This window comes from Anarhichas minor, unplaced genomic scaffold, assembly GCF_050575085.1.
Source record: "Anarhichas minor isolate MPS153535 unplaced genomic scaffold, ASM5057508v1 ptg000058l, whole genome shotgun sequence".
In the NCBI taxonomy this organism is placed as follows: Eukaryota; Metazoa; Chordata; class Actinopteri; order Perciformes; family Anarhichadidae; genus Anarhichas; species Anarhichas minor.
This window is the reverse complement of record NW_027466504.1, coordinates 10,588,038-10,610,554: the sequence shown is the minus strand read 5'-3', so window position 1 is coordinate 10,610,554 and position 22,517 is coordinate 10,588,038. Positions and strand designations below refer to the sequence as shown.

The 22,517-nt window shown below is 41.7% G+C and overlaps 1 protein-coding gene across 4 annotated transcripts in view; it reads left to right on the top strand.

Annotated features, from left to right (window-relative positions):
* The window catches only part of LOC142932962 (neurexin-1a), a 228,749-nt gene that overhangs the window by 78,936 nt on the left and 127,296 nt on the right, over positions 1–22,517 (top strand). For 2 of the 4 annotated variants that reach the window (XM_076077075.1, XM_076077076.1), the window contains 4 exons: positions 1,390–1,691; positions 5,917–6,078; positions 10,587–11,028; positions 16,608–16,991. In XM_076077075.1, coding sequence (XP_075933190.1) covers positions 1,390–1,691; positions 5,917–6,078; positions 10,587–11,028; positions 16,608–16,991 — 1,290 coding nt within the window. Of the gene's footprint in view, positions 1–1,389; positions 1,692–4,241; positions 6,079–10,586; positions 11,029–16,607; positions 16,992–22,517 lie in introns of those variants that run through there. The other 2 variants (XM_076077074.1, XM_076077077.1) reach the window with 2 other exon arrangements.

Here is a 22,517-nt window from a genome sequence, read left to right as displayed (position 1 = left end):
TAAACGCTTTCTAATGGGTGTTTACATGCATCACCCTCAGTGCCGCTTTTTGTATCTCACAATAATAGCGTTGAGCTTTTTCTCAAGGTTATTGTTGCTTTGTCATGTCATATCTGAGGATGGATGGTGAGTGCCATCCTGCTCGAGTTTACTGAGAAACAAGTATATCTGAACTAACCGTTCTAATGGTGGGAGGCGCTCATGGGAATCTGTCACAGGAATGCTTTCTGCTTGAACAGTTGCATATATTGCATATATTGATTTGTAAAGGTCTAAAGATATTGATATTGATGTAAGAGATATGAATGAAATCAAACTGTTGCCCACGTATCCATTCAGTTAGTACATACAACATAATCATGTGTGATTCTATATTTCTCACATTGTTTTCAGATCAGATTCATGACATAATGTCAACACAAAGGCAACACTAACACAAGTGAATCCCCTCTCCATTGTATCCGTGTAAAGATAAAACAATGTCTGCGTTTTTTGTTTAACCTGTGGTCTGTGTGAGTTCAGAGGCTTTCCTGCTTTTCTATTACTGAGGGGACATATTGTTTGCATTTCAATGCTCCAGTTTAAAATGTGTGTTTGCACTTCTCATATCACATCTTTGAATTAAACATGCAGTAGGATAGGATTTTATGTAATGTGCTTGTAGTGTGCTTTCATATAAAGTATTTTATGCATGATTGCCTAATTATCGTGTGTGAATGTGGCGTTGGATCCTATGAGCTGATGTGATGTTGTCTATTCTACAATCTTCGCATGAGGCTGGTGTAAATTAGCCACGACAAATGTAGCATAGCATACAGTACAAAAGTGGGCACACTGGGTTTGTAAATATTGTACATACATGCTCACTATTGACATGTAGGGTGGCTGTAGCTATGTTGATGTAGAAGTGAGTCATCACAAAAGAGGCAATAGCACAAGAAAACGGAACACGTCACTACGTAAAGAAAGGAAAAGCAGTGCTACAATGTGTTTGTGTGAGAAAGCTGTGAAGGAGTACATCATCGTGTGCCAGGTATACCGTTACATTGTGTGAGATGTGATGTCCAAAATAGCAGTAGAGTTCTGTACATGCAATTACTGTACAAACGTTTTAAAAATGGGACATAATGTAGAGTGGGTAATGCAGTGCTTGTCTCTAAACACCTGTGTTCTATGGCATTGAAAGCTAGAATCTAGCTTGAATCTTTAGATGTACCTTCCATCACATTTCAGCTTGCCACTTATCTCCAATTTCACTGTGTTTATTAGTAATCCACCATTTTTGAGACATCCTTTCTCGTTTTTTTTCTTTTTTCTGACAGCTCCCCAACAGGCACCCAAGAGGCCAGGATATTAATGCAACGCATTTCTCTTCCTCTGTCTCCGCAGGAAAAGAAGAGTTTGTCGCCACCTTCAAAGGATCCGAGTTCTTCTGCTACGACTTGTCCTTGAACCCGATTCAAAGCAGCAGTGATGAAATCACATTGTCATTCAAAACCCTGCAGAGGAATGGACTGATGCTGCACACGGGCAAATCAGCTGATTACGTCAACCTGGCACTGAAAAATGGGGCTGTCTCACTCGTCATTAATTTGGGGTCTGGAGCCTTTGAAGCTCTTGTGGAGCCAGTCAATGGGAAATTTAATGACAATGATTGGCATGATGTCAAAGTAACAAGGAATCTACGTCAGGTAACAGTACAGAGGGTGATGCAGAGACTCAGTAAATGAATCAAAACAAATGCACTTAAATCATTACCATCATACAATATATTGTTTTTTCCAGACATTGTAATTGGATTGCTAAATTGAATCATGGTGGTGTATGGTGGAGAACAAACGGAACCACAAGTGCGCAGGGACATCTAGATGGGAATTAAGACCTCTATTGAGTTACAGTTTGAGGGGGAAAAGAAAGACAACTTATTTATCCTTTAAAGCAACTACAATTCTCAGAGTTTTCAGTATGTAAGTGAAATTAACTCATGTCAGTTCCTTGGGACTAGTCCGTATCAACAAAGTATTAGAGGTAAATGCTTAATTTTTTGTGACAAAAACATTTGACCACAGTTTAAATTTGAGTTTTGCAGTGCTTGTTTAGATGTTAGACAGTTATTGAGCACTAATTTGTTTAAAGAATGATGTCACTGCTGAGGGATTGTTTTGTGAGATAAGAGAAAAGCATATAAAAGCAAACTTTTTGGATAAAGTATATACATCACGTAAGCATAACTAAAACTAAGGGTCACTCTTAAAGGCTGTATAAAATATGGACGTAGACTCTGTGACGTCACCTATAGGTTTCTGAAGAGCCGGTGAAATGCTCAAGGTGGGTGGCATTTTAACGTGGCGGTCTATGGGGATCGACTCACTTTTTGAGCCAGCCTCAAGTGGCCATTTGAGGAACTGCAGAGTTCCGGCTCTTCCGTGTTGGCTTCATTTCTCAGCACCCGAGGTTGCAGCTTGGTCACTCTTTGAAATGAATGTTTTATGAGCACAGGCAAAACTCCTCTAACAGGATCCATAGGCTTTAATAGGCTGTCCTACATGGCAGCGGTGACTCCCCTCTGCATTATTAACTTTGAAGAGACTACTGCATGCAGTAACAGTGTGACCTGGTTAGCACACCATTTGTTACGTATAAGTCTTCTTTAGAAATCCTTTTCAGCAGCTTGTGCTACTTACGTTCTGAAAAACCACAGGATGGTTCTTGCAACCCCCCACTAATATTGCCAATTCCATGTGACAACACTGCTCAAAAATGGGAAACTGGCCAGGATTGGTTCTTGCCTGATTCTTACCAGGAGCAGAGGAATCAGATGGGTTGAAGAAAATGTGTAAAGTGGAGCCTTTGGCTGTAGTGCATGTGCAAACTCCTCCACCTGTAAGATTAGATTCCCCTGGCAAGAGAGAAGCCACAGATATATGTGATGGTCTGTTTCATTGTAAACAGTCTACTACTGATTTGTACCAGCCCAACATATACAGTACTAAATGGTGTCAGGAGGCAGCTGCCACTCTGCTAGTGGCAGACCACCCTTTGGACATCAACAGTGCCAGCCTGTTGGATCCATGGCTGATCCAAAGTTGTACTGAAGCCACACATCAACATGTTCTCAGTGGCTTTCAACAGCAACAACTCGCTCACACATGTCAATTGATGTAAGCCACCACTGAGTCTGTTGGAGGATGTGATTTCACATCCCTGCTGTCTAAAAGCTGCCACAACTTTAACAAGATCCTGATCACTTTAATCCATTTACAGTAGTTTAAGGTGTTATGACTCACTGTGCCCAAGAGGTCTAATACAGCAGAACATTGGGTTTCCTTCAGTACTCCAGGGCCTGATAGGACACCAGTGGGAAACTGAGTCTCAACGCGCAACGTGGCATTTGAGATCTCACCCCAGGTGCACAAACAGGTGTCTCGTGTGTTTCATAACAGCTAGGCCAGTGATGTGTGACCATGTAACGTTTATGAATCACAGTCATAATCATTGTTCATCTTGGTTCAGACACCAGATCTGAACCAAGAGTCCACAGTTGAGTCCACACAAGAGTCCACAGTTCACTGGGTCCACAGTTGCTCTGTGGACCCAGAGCAACTCTGGGTCCACGCAGCTGGACCCAGAGTTCAGCTGCACTTCTAGGTAGCGCATCTGTTTACTGGGGCAGCAGGAAGTCCTCTTACAGTGCTGGCTTAACTGATGATGATGATGATGATGATGAACACAATTCCCTCTTTGGGGACTCAACCCCAGTGTTGGTGAGAGAAAATCAGGGAAAGCGGCGTGATTGCCATCATTGGTCCCACCATCTTTGGCCTTCACATCATTCTGAGAGAAATCCACTGCTGCCGCTCCAAGACATTTGGGATGCTGCTGGATGTTGCAGACAGTTAGGTCAGGGTTAGGTTCAGCATCTTTACAATCTGAAGATAAGTGGATAGGAAGATGTTTTCAATCAGTTTTGTTCCTGCACATTTGATGGGAGACGTTTGTCTTCACCTCAATACCAAAGCTGCAGCTTTCTTGCATAATCAGCACATCGATTATTGGCAAACCTAAGGATTTGGCCAGCTTGAACATTCACTGCATTCAAATTGTAAAAGAAAGCCAAGCATATTGAGTGCATGCTCTTTGGGGGAATCAAAATTCCCATCCTCATTCTGTGTCAGGGTGTTCTTTGCTTTGTCTCATTGCAGTAAAGTGATCCTAAAGTTCATCAATAAGACCAAATGGAGGTACAGTATTGTATGAGAGACGGAAAGTCCGATGCACTGGATTGGTCTCCAGCCTAAAACCAAGTGCAAAAGAACGCAAATACCAGTACCAACAAAAGAAACAAAGCTTTAAAATGGTCTTGAACTCGGGACTTTGTAAGAGAGGGTCAACTGATGTGCTTTAGGCATTCTTTCTTATGAAAAAAATGATGTCTTTCATTCATATCCTTTTCTCAGGACTTGGGTAAGGGTAACGGTCTGGCCACTTACAGAACATGGTTCAAAAACACCATGGGGAACTTAGGGAGTCGCTGGTCAAGCATTATTGTTATTTCCTTCAACTGCTTTTTTCTTGTTGAACTTATTTTGCCCTTTTTACTCTATGTTACTAACATGCTTTGGAATCAAACTAACATCATTCATGGAATGTGTCATTCTACTAACCAGTATGTTTTTTTTGCCGTTTTAACAATGTACTAACAGTATTGACCATCATATATTATTTGAGTAACAGTCGTTATTCTGTTCACAGTTTTTAATTTCCTTTCTCCCCCCTTTTCCACAAAGCACTCAGGCATTGGACACGCTATGGTAAACAAACTACATTGTTCGGTAGATATCATTCTAATTGTTTCTTAGTTTGGGTTTGCCGTGTGTTTCTTTTCTTTCCTTTTTTTTTTTTATTTTTTTTACTGTAGACGTCATTTACAAAAAAAGGGAAATTGCGGTTGGTACTCTTTTCTTCTGCTTACATTTCGAATCCTTTTTAATTTCTCGGTTCATTCATTGGTTTCGCCCTCTTTATTTCACTTGTTTCCTGTCCAATTCTGTTTGATCCACCTTTTTAGGAGCATCATTTCGAGCCTTTTGCATCAAGCTGTGGTTAATAATGAGGACCCTCTCCTGTCTGGCTGGCCTGATGCTCTTTGGCTCAGCCAGTTGTATCCCCATTCACTCTGCATGGCATGCACTTTGACTATGTGTTGCAAATGTCAGACTGCCCATTTGTCTACATGAATGTGACAGTTGAGCTGTGTTTGTCATTGGTGCGTCTCTGGTGTGTTGTTGTTTCTCTTTGTGGTTCCGCAGTGTCCATAAGCTTTTGCATGCATCTGACACTGTGGCAAGTGTCAAGATACTGACTCCCAGTATCCCAGTCTATCAATTTCTTTTTGTGTGCTTGTACTCAAAAAGAAAAGACAAATGTATGCATGCTATTTTTTTCTCTTATACCCTCAGTCATTTTCCTATACTAAACGGTGATTGTTGTTTTCATAGCATGTGCTCCCTCTCTAACCCAGTAGCACTTTCTGATTTATTTTGTAGAACTGCTGGACGTACTAATATGGAATTAATAGTTTAACTAACCTAGATAACATTCTACTAACACCATTTTTGTGTCTGCTAAAGTACTTTTAAGTTGCAGTAGGGGCAATACTAACACTGTAGTATGGGCACTTCACTAACACTCAAACTAGAATAGCATTCCTTTGAAGGCTTGCAGTCTTCCAACTAATCAAACTGGACAAAATAATAACAAAAAAACAAGAAAAAAGACAATGAAAACAGACATGAAAATGGGTTTATGAAACATGTAGGGAAGCCTGTCATAGACAACATGAAGGAAAGGCAATAACATTGCAGTATGTAGGCTGTCTGAGTATAGTGTGTCCTTTCCCTGTGCTTTGTTGTCTAGGTGACAATATCCGTGGATGGGATTCTGACCACCACAGGATATACACAAGAAGACTACACCATGCTAGGCTCTGACGACTTTTTCTATGTTGGAGGGAGTCCTAGCACAGCTGACCTGCCTGGATCTCCAGTTAGCAACAACTTCATGGGCTGCCTCAAGGAGGTAAACACTACTTCTGTGTGCACTCTGAGGCTGGTGGGTGTACAGGATATGACTGGCTTCACCTCAGGCCTCCAAACAGGCCATTCCACCCACACACTGACCCTGTCTCATCCTTTACACTTTAGTTTGTTTCTCCTCTTTCCCTCACATACTCTCACACAAACTTTATGTTGCCTCTACCGCCCCCTCAGTGCGCTCATAATGTCATACACACACACGTTCACTTGTGTGTCTGGTGTACCACGCGGCTGCACATGAACTTTCTTGGAGTGGAATTTACCAGAGGCTCCGTCAGGTGCACTTCAAAGAGCAGCAGTGATCCTGGGATAAGGCGGTTGAATTTTCATGAGCAGTCAGCCAACTGACACACTTAACGCCTCACAATTCTTCTACTGGGGAATAGGAATATTATTTTAGACCACTTACCTAATGACTTACCCTATTACTATTATGTTTGGTTTGGTGCTGTAGTAGTGTGTATGTTAACATTGTGCAACTTTATCACCTTGATAAAAGGGACACAACAAGGTGCAAGTACATCACTGTTTGACATAAATACTGTCAGGCAATGTATTAAATTCAGCACATTTTGTATCTTCAATGCTCCATGGTGTAATGGCCCCTCAGGCTAATGGCTTAATGATAGTATGTAATTTGTCACTCGCCCCTTTACTCATGTTCTAGTATTCTATTATGGAAGTATGTATATAGTCTATACTTTATCCCTAAGTAAGAGAGAAGGAGGTGATTTGTTTTCCTGCAGAGGGTTTATAATTGATACATTTCACTTGAATCTGTACAGTAGTGGTTTTTCTTTTTTACAGTTGCTGGTTAATAGGGATTCTGACCTAAAGCATATGCTTCACGAGCCACCAGGGATATGCAAAGATATAAAGCAGACTGATCTCCAAAGTACTGAAAAATGATGTATCTATTTATTTTTCAATTTCAAAAGCTGTTTCTCCTTCCAGTCGTCTCTTTCCCGTTGCATTCTTCTACTTATCTTGTTACTGTGGTGTCCTACATTTCGTCTCTCACCTCAAGCGCAGGCATGTCGTCCTCTGTGATCCTCTTAGAGAAGTCCAAGGCAGCTCTCTTTAATGAGCAGGCAGAGCATGGACCACATGTCCACACGCCATGTACAGCTCATTAGAGGTCTGGTATTTGAAGGGGAGTATCTTAGTTAACTACAAGTCTCTGAGGTGCTGCAGATGTGGTGACAGAGGGAGTGGAATTTGTGCACCATACGCATGGTGCATTCACCCCAGTGAGCGGCCCTCACTGCTCTTGGTCAGCTTAATCACGGCGTCTGCTCTCACTATCCTGAGATCAATGTTTTGAATTGCTCAAAAACGCAAACATATGGTGCATAGCTGTGATGGTTCCCCTGAAATGTGAGACAGAATGCCCCCTCTTTTATTTCCTCCGAGAATAATTGATGTATTATTCAGTTTTACTAGACAATGCAGATGTCATTATCAAAGTTAAAAAGGAGACTTCGTCCTTTCACTGTAAAGTCCATAGTTAGTTTCATTTACTGGCTTTTAATTTGTTAAATTTGACATTTTTCGTACATTGACAAACTCTCATCCAGCCTGTCGCATTATACGGAATCCCCGTCTCAGGTCCTCCTCTGTGTATGTCATGATAACATATGAGAGGTGGCTTAACAGCATGTGCTGTGGGCCCCGATTGATGGTATGTTTAAAGTGGCTCGTTGCAGCATTGGTGTGCAGATGCCAGTCTGAGTTGCCACGCCTGCCCGTTGGTTCTGATGGCAAAACAAACGGTGGTGCAGTAATTGCTCAGTTGTCACAGCCCTAGCTTGATGACAAATTAGTGCAGCACTCCTACCGCAGCACCAGTTGTAGCTCAGACCAAGGCTCCTTTTGACTCTGAAAGGAGCCCTTTGTCTTCACTATAAAGAATTGATTTGGGTTTATAGGCTGTGTCTGCTGCACTTTTAGTCTACATAGCTAAGGTCCAGCAGGCAGAGATATCATCTCTTATTCCTTTACTCCTTTTCTACATTTGTTGTTGTGTCAGGAGTCTAGTCAAATGACCTTTCTATTCCTATACAATCTTGAAAACATTCAATTTGGCTCGGTTTCAGATGTTTTTTATGAGGGAAGATAGAGATGTGGGAGTGAAAGCCTGGCATTTTCGTTTTCCCCTTTCTTCGTGCAGTAAAATGCAGTGTGATACAATCGGTCACAAAGCATTTACAAGAAAAATAGCCTGAGCTTACCTAATTCTAATGCACCGCTATGAGCTCCATCTACCTGAACAGTTAGACACAGCAGATCTGATTCAGTGATAAACATAATGCTCCATGCAAATGCAATCCCATCGGAGTTGTCCCCGTTTTCAGGTGAACGCTTATCATGGCAACAAATAAAGAACATGGACAGTGTTTTCCACAGCTGTATCTCATTGGATTTGTCCCGTTGAAGGCGATATAGATTTACCACTAGAACTATTTTGTTATGTAAATACATATGCATGTTACCACAATGGAGCTGTCCATCCCTTTATAACCTTATCTACTAATTAGTCGTGCTAGAGTGGTGTGGAAGAGATCATTGACTCTACTCGTGCCCACTGGGGAAATTCTGTCAGGCATACTATTGACAGCTTTGTGTTTTAAAGTGGCACTCTTTAAGATTTCAGTCCAGGTAGATTTAGATTTTCTATTTTAGTGAAAGCAATGGAATTGTGCTCAGAGTGTGCAACCATTTTTTCATGTGTATATGATGGAGAAAAGCTAATACAGAATAATTTTCTGGGAATGTTACCACAGACACCCAGTTCTTAATACTGCAGATGCATACATATTGCAGCACTTACACCAGTGGGCCATTGGCTCAATCACCATTGTATTACCTCTTCCTGCAATAGATAGTGACTTAACAGACATTTATGTAAATTAAATCTTTGAGAGTGCCCCTTTAAATACTTTATTTTATTTGCTTTACAAACCGATTGACACATTGTATTATAACACTTCAATGTGAGTGAGAGTGCTTTAGTGGTGAAGTAATTTTTAAATATCGTCACCGCACTGATGTTTTTAATGAAAAGTTTTGACATTCACCAAAATGTTAATTACTTTCTCATATGGAAATTAGATGTAACAAGAAAAAGGGATTTTTGCCACAACAGCTGCACTTATTCAAGATGCTCTTTCATTACGGAGATTGGATAATGACAAAGTTATGGCTGTCTCTAAGCTTTTGTAAGATTTGCCAATTACAGCGGCACTCCTGTTTGATTTGCACACAGTGCGGCATGCAATGCTCCCCTTTACACAAATGTAGCTACTTCTTTGTCTTTAGAGATATGTTTTAATCAGCATTCTAGAAGATTTACTTTAAAAGCAGCCTTCTACAGTGTTTAGAACACAATTTAATATGCCTTTTATGTTGCCTTTATATAACTATGAAACAGGAGATTAAAGATGAGTTACATACACAAATGGAGTTGATTACTGAAACAAACAACTGTAGTTAAAAAAGATCAACTTGGCAAATTGGTCAGTTAATATTGCTGTAATGCATGATAATGATTCTCATCCATGGTTAATTGGCATTTTAATGACATTGTGGTTCATGTTTCTGTAATGGGCTGCTACTGTCTGTCACTTCTGCGCCCAAGCTCTTCAGCACTTGGCACCTCAAAGGTCACAGCGCTAATGCACTTCATTTGGTTAAGCACACTGAAGCCAAGCCCTGTCTGGTTTACAGTGTCTGAGAATACAAACTGCTGTTGATATGATGGATTCTGTGTAAATTTATGTACAGTAGATTTCTGTAGTGAATCACTTTTCTGAATTATGCAATGTTGCAATGTTTATGTTCATGCAGTCATTTTTTATTTGCTTTTGAGAGGCATATCCATCATCTGCCCACTTTTATTGTAATCACTAGCTGCAACCGGGGCCTTAATCAACGTTTTACTCCACACCTGCAATCAAGGCAGCAGTTTAGATTTATCATCCTCCATCTCACTTTCCACTCACAATCCGAGGAGATGCTAACTGATTTATCACAATCGCCTTTTAGATCCAAGTTGTCTCCTCCTTTGGTTGACACTGAAGCTAAAAGTCAAACTGGATGTCTGAACTGCTTACACTTCACCCAGACGGAGTACACTATGCATGTGTTGTGAAGGCTTCAAGTGTGAAGCAAAGAAAGCAGGGGGATGTGTGTGACATTTGGTGCCACGCAGACACAGTTCCTCACTCATAGGTGCAGTGTGACAAAGATGACAGAGGCTTGAGCCGTGCAAACGCTGCTTATGACAAACTGTCCTGAGGGGGTGAAATGTCACATGGACTGTTTTACATGTCCAGATCATTCATGTTTTAAAGCAATTATACATAAGACCTATTAGATTGCCTGAAACATTTACATTTAAATGCAATAGAGGTCAATCTTTTACGTTTTGAGTGAGACACCCACTGTATGTATGATTGTAGAATTGACTTTCTTACTCTACTCCCAATTCAGGTTGTGTACAAAAACAACGACGTGAGACTTGAGCTGTCCAGGATGGCCAAGCAGGGTGATCCCAAGATGAAGGTCCATGGCACTGTGGCCTTCAAGTGCGAGAATGTGGCCACTCTCGACCCCATCACATTCGAGACGCCAGAGTCTTTTATCACCCTCAACAAGTGGAACGCTAAAAAGACGGGCTCCATCTCCTTTGACTTCCGCACCACAGAGCCCAACGGCCTTCTGCTCTTCAGCCATGGCAAGCCCAAGCAGCAGCCGAAGGATTCCAAGAATCCTCAGACTCTCAAGGTGGACTACTTTGCCATTGAGATGCTGGATGGCCATCTGTACCTGCTGCTGGACATGGGCTCAGGAACCACAAAGACCAAGGCAGTCAATAAGAAAGTCAATGACGGCGAGTGGTACCATGTGGACTTCCAGCGAGATGGCAGATCAGGTAACTTTACATCTTTAGACGAAGGAAATTGTTGGCTCTTGCGACACGGAAATAGACAAAACATAGGCATATGCAGAAAACCTCAGCATCAATTTGACAGTGCACAAAAAGAATGTTGGGAAACACAATTTCACAACACGTACAAACAAGTTGATCATCATTCATACATGTACAAACAAGCAAACATTTGTGTCTGCAGTGGGACTGGGGGCTCATGAGGAAAACATCCTGTCAAGTTTGACAGCACAAATGCAGCATAACAGAATGCTCTGAAAATCCCTACATTCAGTGTGCTGCAGATATCTGCAAAAAATATCTAAATCATTCAGTCTAATTTCCTAAATTAAAATAAATCTTTGGGTCATTTTCTAATACCATCTAATAGATGTATGTATTTGGTTGCATTGACCGTATTTGTAGCAGCTTTCTCTATGTTGCATAGGCTGAACAACTAGCATATATTCCCACATACAATGTACATTCAGCAGGGGCCGAGAGTACGAGCTTTTCTCTGCACGATCTGGATTCATTATTTAACTGCAACAAAAATACTTGTGCAGGGGTCACAGTTAACTTTTCTGTGAAAGAAAATATCCACTACCACACCACGGCTCATACTACACCTCCACTGAAAATGAGATATTTACTTGCACTGGATGCTTGTTGTGAACTTTTCCAGCCATTTAATGAAAAACATGTTTTAATGGCAGCATAGAACTTCAGATGGTGGTACCTATGTGTCATATGTTGTGATTCCAGGGACATATTTGCCACAAAATAGCTTTGCCCCATCTTCCGTTGCGTCCTCTAAGCCCCAGGTTGCTCTGCTCTAGTTCCTGTTGATTTGCTTATCTAAGCAGCAATTTGTTAGTGTGTGCTTAGAGCCATGGCCCTGCAATGTCATGCTGCAAATTAGATATACCCCTTGACCATGTTTTCCATTCCATCTCAAGAGGTGGAAATTAGATTAACTGTTTCATTACCCCCCCCCCCCCCCCCAAAGCAATACTGGTCTCTGGTCTCAATTGAGCTGTATACATTGTTAGAATAGCTATAGAGCCCATTCATGTGCTTTTTTGTGCTTACTCTGGCAGCAAAAAATCTGTTCCAATACTGATAGAGGTGGCTGAATACAGTAGTGAACAGTGATATATACGTAACTGAGTGTCTTGGATTCAACTTAACACGTGTGGAAGAAAAAGCTGCAGTGACTTCTCAAATAACATAAATTTACAACATTTAGTTATGGTAGACCAGATGATAAGAAACGCTGTCTAAATTAGATTTTGTTCATTATCTGTCGCGTAACCTCCCATCATCCACCCCCACACACTAATGCACGCACACACACACACACACACACACACACACACACACACAAAAGCTATTGAACATCTTTTTTTGTCAGTGGAGCTCGCTCTGCTCGCTGTTCTCACTGTCTACTCTGCCTACGTTTCCATGGAAACAGGAGGTGGTCTCTCCCAGGACTGAGACAGCTACTGCACAGTGCTGTGCTGAGCTGTGCACTAATGACATTTCAGAATAACTTTTCTTCCTTTCCTCAAGTCTAAGGCGTCAACACTTGCATACTGGAGTGTAAAAGGGACATAAGAAAGTCTCTGTAATATGATGACTTCCCATGTGAGAAGAGTAACAAAGTGGTTAGAGTGCCGCACAGTTGCACTCACACACTGTATACATTTACTAAGCAATTTACACATTTACCGGCACTATTTTATCTGTGCTCACCCTTTAAATTCAAGCCCATTCATTTCTGAAAGTATGCAGTCCTCCTAAATCTAAAGTCTGGCATCTTGAGATTTCCATGAACTGCACAAAGCGCTATTGTTTGCAATGTGTAATGATGAGTGCACGGCTCCTCAAATGGAAGCATTAGAATCTTTGCACTTCCCGTTCTACTGAAAAGGCCTCATGCGATTTCCATTCCCACAGGATACATGCAATTTTAATGATGCGTTACATAGCAGCTTTGTGTAAATCGAGCGATATAAAAAAAACTTTCAAAACATCTTTCTAAATGCACTTTTGTGTTTATATTGCATCCATGAAGTTATTGCTACATATTAATATTTGAGGTTAAAGCTTAGCTGATTCAGAGCTCTGTGAAATAAAGAAAGAGTTCATTTGTGGATGAACATTTCCATTTTTGTGGTATGTTGTGCGTGCTGTAATACATTTTGTTACCTTTTTGAGAGCCTGAATGAACATAATCAATCCATATTCACAGTTTTAATAGTTCACATGTGAAGCTCAGTAGAACATACCAGTCTCTCCTACAATATAATGCAAGTGTAGGCTTTTATACACCCTTTTGTTATAGCCTTTAATAATTTATAGAATTAAGGTCATTTTAAAACATAAGAAAAGAATAAACTAGTCCCCTTGAGAGCTTGACTCACGATACATATGGTACGCTCTGCTTTTCATCTGCGTGTCAGATGTTTTATTAATATACACCACCAAGCACGTCACTCAAAACAAAAATACAACTTAACAGCCGAACATAATTATCTGCAGCAGGGTCCTCCATGTGCAACACTTCCTGCAGCCGTGACAATGGCGGATAATGATCCCTGCCCTATTTAGTTCAGTCGGCTCTTCCTGCAGGAAGCAACCCTGTAAATGGACTCTCGCTCTCAGACAGCATCTTCTAACCTCAATGCATTAGAGACCCTGAGAGACACACTGCTTTTAAGTGAGGGCTACGGGGCCGGGAGTGCTGTGGGCCACTCATCAGAGACATTACACAGACGTTGCTCTGTTGAAGCCCCACTTCCTGCCAGGGCATGCAACCCACTACTTTACACATAAACATGCACACACGTACAGTACACAAGCGGACACATGCACATACGCACACATATAGACATCGCACCCCACCATCCCCGCAGCCCACTCGCAAGCTTCTCTCTCCACAGAGAATCCAATCACATAGAGAGATTTGGCCGTATCGCCCTAACTGGATTGTAGTAATCCCCTGTCTAACATGTTCTGGGGATGTGTGAGTGGGGTTAGGGGACATCATGCCAAGTTGAGCCTGACTGCTGATGCAGAAAGTGTGAGAGAGATCTGAGCTGTCCTTTGGACCCATGCCTTCAGGTTTAATGATGGAGTACCACTTATGGCTCAGGCCACAGAGAAAGAGAGGGAGAGACAGAAATGTGGTCAAAGGGTTTTAAAGTTGGCTATAATGCTGATCTTCATCATCATTATCCATCCCCATATATTGCCTGCATCATCATTTTGATCCCTCCTAAACTGTACATCCTGTACGTGCTTCTCAAGATATTATTTGCTGCTGTCGTTCTCTCATCTGCTTTCTTATCCGTCATCATATACCCCTCCCTCATCTTCTCTCCAGACATCTTTATCTCCACGTTCCCATCTTGTTCTGTATCCCATCTCCTCCTGTTTTATGCTCTGTAGCTTTCGCAGAGACACATCCCCTTCACCTCTTGGCTATGAACACTGCTCCAAACATAGGCAGTCCTGCAATGTGTGTTATATGTGATATGTGTTCCATGCTGCTGGCCTGGCGATGGCACATGTCCCCATGGGATTGTATAGTCCCTTCTGACTTAACAGAGCTTGACTTTGTTTACACAATTCCTTGCAGTACTGTGACAAGTGAGCAGAACACTCTGAGCAGATGCCTGAAAAATGCTGACATCCTTTTCTTGTCTCCCACTTACATCAATTTAGACAGACATGCTGTAGACTTACGGAATTCTTGTTTGCTGTTTACGACTGTAATAAGATTGAGGTAAAGATACCGTGGGATCTAAAGAAGCCATTAGATGATGCCTCCTGAATTATTTACATTGTAAATTTATAATCCACAAAGTATTGTTAAACCCCAAAGATGTTTTGTAGTACAGCTACTAACCTTTCATATGGTGAGATCCGACATAACCGGGGTGAAGATACTTCCGCTTTCGCAATTCACGCTGACCACACTGGTGCTCGTTCTTCAGCCGGGCACCTGCTCTATCCAAGGAAAGTTTCCTCGCTAATGAGTTTGATGTACTGAGCTCGTTAGCGATAACCTGAAGGGAGCTGTTCTGGCTGCGTGACGGGTGGCCCTTGCCAAGTGTGCAAAGCTTGGAAGTCACAACAGCTGTGGCTGGAGAGAGGCAGGGGCAGTGGGTGGTGGCGGCAGGAAAGAGCTGGAACAGATGCCGGGGGCCAAGACCCTGAGAAAAGAGCTGGAACATGTTAGTGGGACCAGGTTAATCATTGTGCACTAGGTCCGTAGCTGTCTCTCTCAAGCACTTTTGCAAGAAGGCAGGCTCACCTTGGCTATAAAGAACATGCATAACCAAGATCATTATTAGCTTATACAGTGATTTCATTTTGTTGGCAGCTTTTTTTCAGATTCAACAGATTAGAAAAAAGAAAAAAAAGCACACAATGAGTTGTGCTTTCATTGAAAACAGAAATATAGATATTTATCATATGTATAGTTAATTGTGATATGTACATTCATGCATGCTAATGGGAGCTGTAATGAAACTTGAAAGGCCCCATTTAATGTCTAATGTGTCTCTAAAATGTGCCTGACAGCCCGCTGAAAATTCATGTGTGGCTTCGGGCTTGTCTCCCAACATAAACACTTTGACTAGAAAAGTAACTTAAAAGCTGTTTCATATCAGCCATAGCATGCATCTGCCACTCAAAATGCAAATTATGACTTTATGGAAATCCTATTTTTAAGAATCCTTAGCCTATTTCTCTGCCACTCTCGCCTGGCAGTGGCCTGTGTGGATCTTCAGCAGCGCGGCATATAGATTACTGGACGAGGATGCGGGCAGTGGAGGCAGCCACCATTAATTAAACATCCACAATGGCTCCTGCCCCGAGAGTAACGGATCCATATACAAATTAATCACCCGGTCTGAGTCCCACAGTAAGGCCTTCCTTTCCACAGCTTTACAGTCCAGTCATGTCTTCTGTTGTTTACCGTGCTCCAGATCGAGAATTAAACCTGAATGAGAGCGATAAATCATGGTGGGGAAACACACAAACTCTCATTGCAGGTTTAGAGGCAAACAGAGGGAGAGACGGGGTGAAAAAAGCCTGGAGTCCGTTAATCAAGTTCAAAAAGATGGCTATGATGTTTTTTTATTTTTTTATTTGTTTGGATGGCTGAAACGATAGAGGAGACAACGATTTTTCTTCTCCTCTCCTTTCCACTTTATGACCACTGCTTTATAGATAAAGGAGATTTATTATGGGAAATCCAAGGAAAATTGAGAGGATACTCTTAGGGATCCTAGATTAGGCTACTAATAGACTAGCTGTCCCGTGATTAATGCGTCTTATCAACACTCATCAGTCATTCTAAATGAAGAAAATCCTGACCTTGTCCAGATGGATAACACCAATTAAGCAAATTTCTTCATCAAACCATCTTTAAATGGATCTTCTCTGCATGTTTGTCTTACTGCAGGACCTGCAGTGATCAATAGGTGTTACAGTATTATGTGTCCATCTGATGAATAACCTCAGTGTTGTTTGGCAAAGGAAGAAATAAACTTATCCAACTGTTATTTCTTTAGGTACCATCTCTGTCAACACCCTCCGCACTGCCTACACAGCCCCTGGAGAAAGTGAGATCTTGGACTTGGATGACAATCTCTACCTCGGGGGTCTGCCAGAGAACAAAATGGGGCTGGTGTTCCCCACCGAGGTGTGGACAGCACTACTCAACTACGGCTACGTGGGCTGCATCCGGGATCTATTCATTGACGGACAGAGTAAGGATATCCGCCGCCTGGCTGAGGTCCAGAAGGCCGCCGGGGTGAAGCCCTCCTGCTCTAAGGAGCCTCCCAAACAGTGTTTGAGCAACCCCTGCCAAAACAACGGAGTCTGTAGAGAGGGCTGGAACCGCTACGTGTGTGACTGCTCTGGGACTGGATACCTGGGGCGCTCCTGTGAAAGAGGTAGGACTTTGTTTTCTTCATCTCTTTTTGTCCACCCAGCAGTTTGGAAGGGTGTCGTTTCTGTCTGGTTGGCATAACCTGCATTTGTCAGTGTGAACTGTTGACGATGCAACACAGTGACACACTTCTGCCTCACTATGTATTGTCTCGAGGTAGGCATGGGATCGTAAAAATGTGAGCATACTGTAAACGATGTCAAAGACAACCAGAAAAATACCTATTTTAATGATATATACTTTGTCTGAAAGGGACCTCCTTTCAAGTTCAGCCTGAACATCGCCAAACAAAAGCCTGCAGGTGGTCTGTTTATGTAGGCTGAACATGGTTGAACATCAGCAGCTCCCAAACAGCACAGTGAAAGTAAAACGAGACGGGGAAGAAAGTGTGCATGTGTAGACAGACAGCCACAGAGAGGCAGACAGAATGAGTCAGGCATCGTCGAGTGTTCACTGCCTGATGTTAGACTATGTTGAGTGGCAGGTGACTGATGCACCACTGAGACGCTGCTGGTCACGTCCACCATGCACACTAGCCTGTAAATTGGCTGTCTTCTGCTAACCATTTGGCTCATCAAACCACTCGCTCATGACCAGGCCTGGTGCAGAATACTTATCCCTCTCTCCTCCAGAGAAGAGAAATGGGAGGAGTGAGAGTCACACAGTGAACTCTTACAGCTGGAGCAGACGTAAACCTGACTCTACAGTAGTTTATCACACGGTTTTTATGGGCGCTCGTAACAAAATGAAATCTCAAATTCCTCAGTAGTGTTTCATGTTGGTAGAGTTATAGTTTATTGCATTATAACCAATATTTGTTTGTAGTAAGAGTTGCATTTGCATGAAGTTAACCCCCTGAGACCGTCGTCATAATCTGGCTACTGCCGATCATTTTTTCTGTATTTGTATTTTGTTGATACCTATTCTGTAATATAGCTTAAAAAACACAGCCGGTCATAAAGAAGGTTCTTTCTTCAGCTCAACATGTTCCCACTTTTCTACCTGTTCAGCATTAGCTTGTTTGCCTTTTTGACCAGAGGATTGCACTTTGACCTCTTTGATAAAATCCTAGCTTGATTGTTGAATGATTGTTAATCATTTGCTTACTAAAATTGGAATTTCAAGCTTATTTCCATAATCAGATTGAGTGAATGAACATGTTTTCTAGTTTATTCACTGAATAGATTTGTAATATTAACTTCTATTAGTAGCCCAGGATTTGGGTGTAATAAATCTCTATTGAGTCTGTTATTCAATGGTGTATTTTAACTCAATCACAGATGAGTTGCTTAATGACATGTTTATTTTGTATTCAGTTAATAACAACGGATTGCATCAGCTGAAGTGTATATTCACTGTATGTAAAGCCACTGTTTACAGTACATTTATTACGATTATCATATCAACACAAATGTTACCCTCGACTAATACAATGTTTACAATATATCCTTATCAGTTACGGAAACCAATATTACACTCAAGTGGTAAAAAACTCTTATGTTGCAGCAGCGTATATATTTCACCATGAAGTCTCTTCAGAGCCATTGCAGCAAATGAGCGAAAAACAGTTAACATATGCATAATCAAGGCAAATGTCAAAAAAGAGCCCAAGTATGTCACACTGTTATCACAGCGTGATGCATCTGCACCGGGACGACAGACGGCAGGAACAGCTTCTCTCATCGGGGGAAGAAATGAACTCCAGTTGGAATGAAACACATCCCACGCAGTTACATGTGTCATCTGTACATATGCTCGTGCTTTTCCTCAGAGCTCAAGTCACTCACCTTATGAAATGGGGTCGCCTAAATATCCCGTTGGGATGGAGAACATGTCTGGCTGAGATACTAATGATACGATAATGATGGACATTTACTGAGTCGAATGGAAGCAAAAATCAAATAAAGGCACAAAATACCAGAAAGATTTCCTGTTTTCTGTAATGAATTTAGTTTATTCAGTCATGTCTTAAAAACAAGTCTTGTGAATGCAGTAATGTAGTTAATGCTAAGACAGGGAATTAATATTTCATTTTAGTGAAAGAGAGAAAGTGAACCTCCTCCATCTCTGATGAATGTGTTCCGTTAGGTTTGGCTCTCATTCTCCACACGTGCACTTCCATTCTAGCTAATGAGTTGACAGGAATTAGGGCATATACACGAGGGAGGTGGAGTGGGCATGGGATACAGATCGTTTCACTTCAGTAAGATAATGACTTATCCGGAGTGAGTGTTCTTGGATTCAAAAAGATATAATCCACTCTGACTTCATCTGAAAAGAAAAGCAGGAAGCATGCAGCTCCGCGTTTCAAACTATTTTCCAGAAAGCGCCGCATGTTGCAAAGGTCTCTGCCACTATGACCTCTTCTCCTCCCTCCTTACGCTCGAGTATCTCCTGGCGTCTTGGCTCCCATGTTGAACTCTCTTGATCTCCTGGCTGTCTCTGCTCTATGTAGGAGACTGGCATCAGCCAGAGTGTGAGTGGGAGCAGTGGTAGGGAGGATGGGCCATGGCATGTTGCCAGCTGTTTTGATGGCTCCAGATTGCCTCTGCGCTGGTAGGATGAAGCAGGGACCAGCAGGCCGAGGAGCTGTCAAAAGAATTACCCCAGCTCTCACTTATCCATGCATGGTGTACCACCCGGTGGCAAAATACAGCTACTGCATATGGCGGAGGAGGAGGACGACAACGAGTGGAAGGAACAGGAGGTGGAGCTTCAGAAGAGAACTACAGAGCTATTCGCCCTATTTTGAGAGATTTTAATTAAGCAGACAAAGCAATTTTCCCCCTTGCCTCCCAAATGTCTTCCTCTTCATTGTTCCTCGGGTTGGTAATTAGCCCAAATATTAGTCTTGCGGTGTGAGGCTAAGGCAGCCTCCCAGATGGTGTGGTAGGTGCGTTGCAGCACGTACGTATTCCCTAACGAGATATGACATGCTGGATTCCAACGCTGACAGCACCTGCATTATACCACATGGACAGTGGCTGCAGATGGATGTTTGCTTACAGATAGCATGTGATAAATAAATATAGATGCTGAAGATCAATATACAGGTCGATACCCTATATACTCACTGTACACCACATGTGCTAGACACACATTTACGTCAACGTTATCAGAGGCTCTGCACAGTGCTTTGTCCTGCTTTTACTGCTCACCAGCAGGGATTTCATGAGCTTAAAATCTTCCTTATTTTGTTGTTAAATATAGTAGTCTTACGCTTTAGGTCATTCTTCAGGAATACATCATTAACATAAAGTATGAATCCATTAAATTGGAATATATCATTGCCGGAATTGTTAATAGGTGGCGGATATCACGCTCCAAAACTTTAGTCCTCAATGGCAAAATCCACAACTTAAATAGAAAACATAATACTATTATTTAAATTACTATAACTAGAAAACTGATTCTTTGAGCACATTTATTGCTTTTCAGAGCATAAAGCCATTTGCCATTGGCCCGAAGCTAAAGCCAAGAGGTGCAGAATGTTATTGCATAATTCCCCTCAAAGGGGAATGTGGCTGAGTTTTAGCATTAAAACACGTTTTAGCCATGCCCTTTGACGACGCACTGTGTGTTATTCACCATTCACCACACTTGAACATTCACAAATTAGAGACAACTGGTTGTCTCGTGCCTTAAGCGAAGTACACAGATGCGCAGAAAATTGGTTGAAAACATGGAAAATGTGACCGTAAGAGTGCTGGGGCTTGATTTTCTGAGAATATAAGCATGTGTTGTGGAATAGAGGTTTGGCTATGAGTCAAGCAGACAATCAAATTTGTATTAAGTATACAAACCTGAAGGAAATTCAATGAGTGTCCCAGAGTTTGTCAAAGGACTATAATTTATCCGTACATTATAGCTTTTGATGTCTGGTTTCAACAGCTTCTTAAAATGGGTTTTCTTAAGAGACCGATAGCGCAGCAAAGACCAAAGACTGAAGATTAACTTGCAAATCATTAAACTTAGTAGTAATTCCCCTTTAATGGTCTCAGCGGGCTGAAATAACTAATTTGCACATACTAAATCTTTACCATCTTGGCAGTCGTACGTGTACCTGACAGCACAAGCTGAAGTTGCAGATTCCACCACTCTGAACGGACACAGTGATCCATTTTCTATCTTTGTTCTCATTTCGCAGCCTTAATGAAGTCTCCCTACGGTCACAGGGCAGCAGATGTGATGTTGGCCTATTATGATGAAATCCACTCAACCTGGCAGGTTGTTTTCACACGTATAATAGCAGTGAGTCTATTATCTGGATTGTGTATGGTAAGATGCTCTAAGAAGTCTGCAGTGAAGAAGACATGAGCAGCTTTGAATTATTTATGATATCTCAGAGCCGTGAAAACATTTTCCAAAAGCCTTTGGCAGGTGTTTTCTGGCAAGTTTTGAATTGGATTGGGCCTGGCGCCCTGATACTGTGGGACATCACAATCCTGTGACATGGAGCCGACAGCTCTCCCTTCCTGCAGAGCCTGTTGAGTGGAGGAAGAACTGTTTGCCTGGCTGCCTTTAGTACCCCTTCTTAGTAGTACACCCTAATTTGTTACTTCTCTGAAAGTGGCCCCCCACCCCAATCACTCCTTGGTTTCTTGTGAGAATCAGAGAACAGTGTTTGTATTGTGCTTTTCAAGTCAGGAAATGAATGCTTGGTTCAGTTACGTATGCTCCCTCTCCCCCCTGACTGCCTCCCCTTCAGCTCCAGCTTCAGTCCTTTCAATTTATTTTGATATTAGACATGGGGAGTGCCATTTAAAATGACTCGGCTTCCAGGATTGGATTTTTGACAGCTGCTCACTTTGCATGAGGTAATGATTCCCTCACATGTCATTCTTCGTATTTGTATATCTATCTGGACTTTGCTGAAATTCATAATAGAGGTTGTCTAAAATTCCACAAATGAGCAACGGTGACATCTTGGATGAAATGCAGTATTTCCTTCAGTTGGGATTAATTTGATCTATTCAGTCTGGGGAAAAAGGACTGGATTAATTATATGAGTGAAATGAAATATGTAACACTGGATACAACACATTACTTTTCTTCTCACCTTGATTCTTAGGGGCAGTTTGTTTTTATCATAATGACAGTCGACTGACCAGACTACATGCCTTTTTTTATAGTCAGTTGGTAATTAATTAACAAACTAGTGTTGACACAGTACTGCACCCTTTTAAAGAAGACAAGAATACATCGATCAATTTTTGATGAATATCATTGCATGTGTTTTTAATGTATCTTCTTTCGCTTTCTTTTGGTTTAAGCATAGTCCCACAAGTATAGCTGACCCGATGCATTTTAAAGGGGATAGGGTTTTGCAATTTTATAGAGTGCAGCACTCAGATGTGTCACTCATTGTTTAGCAGTAATGATTTTCACATCCAATATTCCCAGTGTAAACATACACCTGGACAACAGACGCTTACTCTTTATTTGTGTGTGCACGGTATCATAGTTACATATCAAGAATACGTCAAATACTCGCCGCTACTAGAGAATGCTCTCACTGGGTGGGCGTGCT